The 2,500-nt window shown below is 68.6% G+C and overlaps 1 protein-coding gene across 1 annotated transcript in view; it reads left to right on the top strand.

The window, feature by feature from the left end:
- Positions 1–2,500, top strand: part of CHLRE_13g585700v5 (uncharacterized protein) — a 13,452-nt gene that overhangs the window by 1,214 nt on the left and 9,738 nt on the right. The window contains exons 1-4 of the mRNA XM_043069662.1: positions 1–375; positions 1,076–1,454; positions 1,772–1,848; positions 2,119–2,500. The exon at positions 1–375 is cut by the window's left edge and continues 1,214 nt beyond it; the exon at positions 2,119–2,500 is cut by the window's right edge and continues 276 nt beyond it. Of these exons, the coding sequence (XP_042917637.1) occupies positions 1–375; positions 1,076–1,454; positions 1,772–1,848; positions 2,119–2,500 (1,213 nt within the window). The remainder of the gene's footprint in view (positions 376–1,075; positions 1,455–1,771; positions 1,849–2,118) is intronic.

Below are 2,500 nucleotides of genomic sequence, written 5' to 3'. Positions count from 1 at the left end.
GCGGCTGCAGCGGCAGCGGCAGCGGCAGCGGCATCAGCGGCGCCCAACTCACCCGCCATTCCGCATCCACCTCCGGCGTCCCCGCCACCTCCGTCAGTGGCCTGGTCACCCGCGCCGTGGCGGCGGCCGCCGCCGTCTGGCGCCTCGTCCGGACGCGGCCTCTGGCGGCGGCTGCGGCGGCTGCGGCGGCGGCTGCGGCCCTGGCGGCGGCGCCGCTGCTGGCGGCATGGCTGGCCTTCGAGCTGATGCTGCTGCCGCTGGTGGCGGTGCCGGCGGCTGCCCTCAGCTTCGCCGCCGCCTTCGCGACCTCAGCGGTGGTGGCGGGATACTACCGGCTGTCGACGGCGGCGGCGGAGCGGCGGCACGCGATACTGGGTGGGTGCGGCTCGATGCGCGGTCGCGGGGGCGGGCCGGATGGGGCAGGCTGCAGGGGCAACAGTCCTAAGCGAGTAAACGTGGATTGCACTGTAATTGCACTGTATATGCGTGTAGCAACGCGTTGCATAAATCATAGAGCTTGCTCTTTACTGTCCTTGCTGGACAACGTGGGACCTCCCGGCTAGCTGAAGTTGTCAGTCGCAGTACGTGCAAGATTTATATTCTTAGCCACACCAGAACGACAATACATAGCGTCGAGTTGAATCCACACGGATTCAACAGCCGGCCCGCAAAACGGGAACTTTACAGGGCCACGCTTGCGGAAATCCTAGCCAGCCGAATCAGAAGCGCCATGTCAGGTTTAAACACAATTTCGAGCACCCCGCCCTGGCCTGGGAAGAGCTCCCGACCCCGCGGCAGCAGTGCTGGCAGGTAGGAGGGGAGGTCACGCGGCTTCGAAGTCGGCAGTCGGAACACAGCTTTTGCCAGCCGGCCTCACCCGCTAGCAACACCCCCACACGCCCCTGCCCCTCAATGCCTGCTGCCGCCGCGCCTGCTACACCTAATTTACCCAGTCCACCCAACATCCATTCAACCTGAACATCAAATGCACGCCGCAGTACTGGAAACAGCTCCGCCTGTGCCCACGCCCCCCTCCCGCCCCCCCCCCTCCGCCCTCCGTCCTCACCCCCCGCAGGCCTGCTCTACTCTGCCGGCACACAGCTGCCCGCCTCCGCCCCCGCCGCCCTGCCACCCACCGCAACCGCCACCGCTACTGCCACCGCCTCCCCCACCCCCACCCCCACCCCCACCCCCGCTGGCCCAGCCGCTCCTGCTACTGCCGCTACCACAGCCGCAGCAGCGGCTGCAGCCGTCACCGCCGCCGTTCCCACGCCTGCTACAGCCACCCTCAGCCTTGTCGACGACGCGGGGGTTGTAGCACTGCGGGCGCTGCTGGGCGGGCTACTGCCGGGGTGGCTGGCAGACAGCCGCAGCGGCGAGCAGGCGGGGTGGGCCAATGTGCTGCTGGCGGCGGCGTGGCGGGCGCTGGAGGCACCGCTGAGGGACGTGATCGGGTGAGGGGGAGAGGGAGGGGGAATGGGAATGGGGGAATGGGGCAGGGGAATAGAATAGAGGAGGGGAACTGGGGAGAGAGAGGGGAGAGGGATGTTTGGATGCCGTAGGTTTGGCGGGCGTGGCGTGGCGTGGCGTGCTGTGGCATGGCGTGGCGTGGCGATTCTTCGTCCCTGCCCTCGGTTTCTGGCTTGAAATGGCCTGGTAGCCTCACCCCCATTGTTCTAACTTCTCCCTCCCTCCATTTCTCCCTCGCTCCTTCCTTCCCTCCCTCCCTCGCCCCTCACCCCTCGCTCGCCCCCTCCTCCCCCCCTGCCAGCCCCGCGCTCCGCGCTCAGGCGGATGCGGCCAAGCCGCCCTTCATCCGCAAAGTGGAGCTGGCAGACCTGTCACTGGGTGAGGCGTGTGTGTGTGTGTGTGTGTGTGTGTGTGTGTGTGTGTGTGTGTGTGTGTGTGTGTGTGTGTGTGTGTGTGTGTGTGTGTTTGGGGGTTGGGGTGGGGGGGTTAGGTGTGCGTGGGTGGGGGGGGGCAAGGAGGATCCGGCCGTGTGGCGCGTTCCGCATCTGCAAAGTGCGTGCCCATGCCTTCAACTCGTGGCCTGCATCGCCCCCTGACGCCCACCGGCCCACCCACCCCCCCACCTGCCGCTCCCATCCGCACCCGCAGGCGACACGCCGCCGCGACTGGAGGCGGTGCGGGTGCGGCCGCTGGCGAGCAGTGAGGCGGTGGCGGAGGCGGTGACGGCGGTGGCGGAGGCGGCGAGGCAGCAGCAGCAGCAGGAGCAAGGCACAGGCGCCGCTGCCCCCGCGACCTCAGGGGTGGCAGGTCCAGCAGGAGCAGTGGCAGTAGCAGCAGGCGGCAACGGGGCCGGCGGCGTGGTGTTGACGGGGGTGACGGAGGCGGCTGTGGCGGCGGTGGCGACGGAGGTGGCAATGCGGGAGCAGTTGGCGGCGGCGGAGCTGGCGGGCGCGGCTACTGCTACTGCTACTGCCGGCGCTGACCCTGCAGCTACTGCTACTGCCGCCGCTGACCCTTCTGCTACTGCCGG

This window comes from Chlamydomonas reinhardtii, chromosome 13 (genome assembly GCF_000002595.2).
Source record: "Chlamydomonas reinhardtii strain CC-503 cw92 mt+ chromosome 13, whole genome shotgun sequence".
NCBI lineage: Eukaryota > Viridiplantae > Chlorophyta > Chlorophyceae > Chlamydomonadales > Chlamydomonadaceae > Chlamydomonas > Chlamydomonas reinhardtii.
The sequence above is the reverse complement of the archived record's forward strand: the minus strand, read 5'-3'. Positions and strand labels throughout refer to the sequence as shown.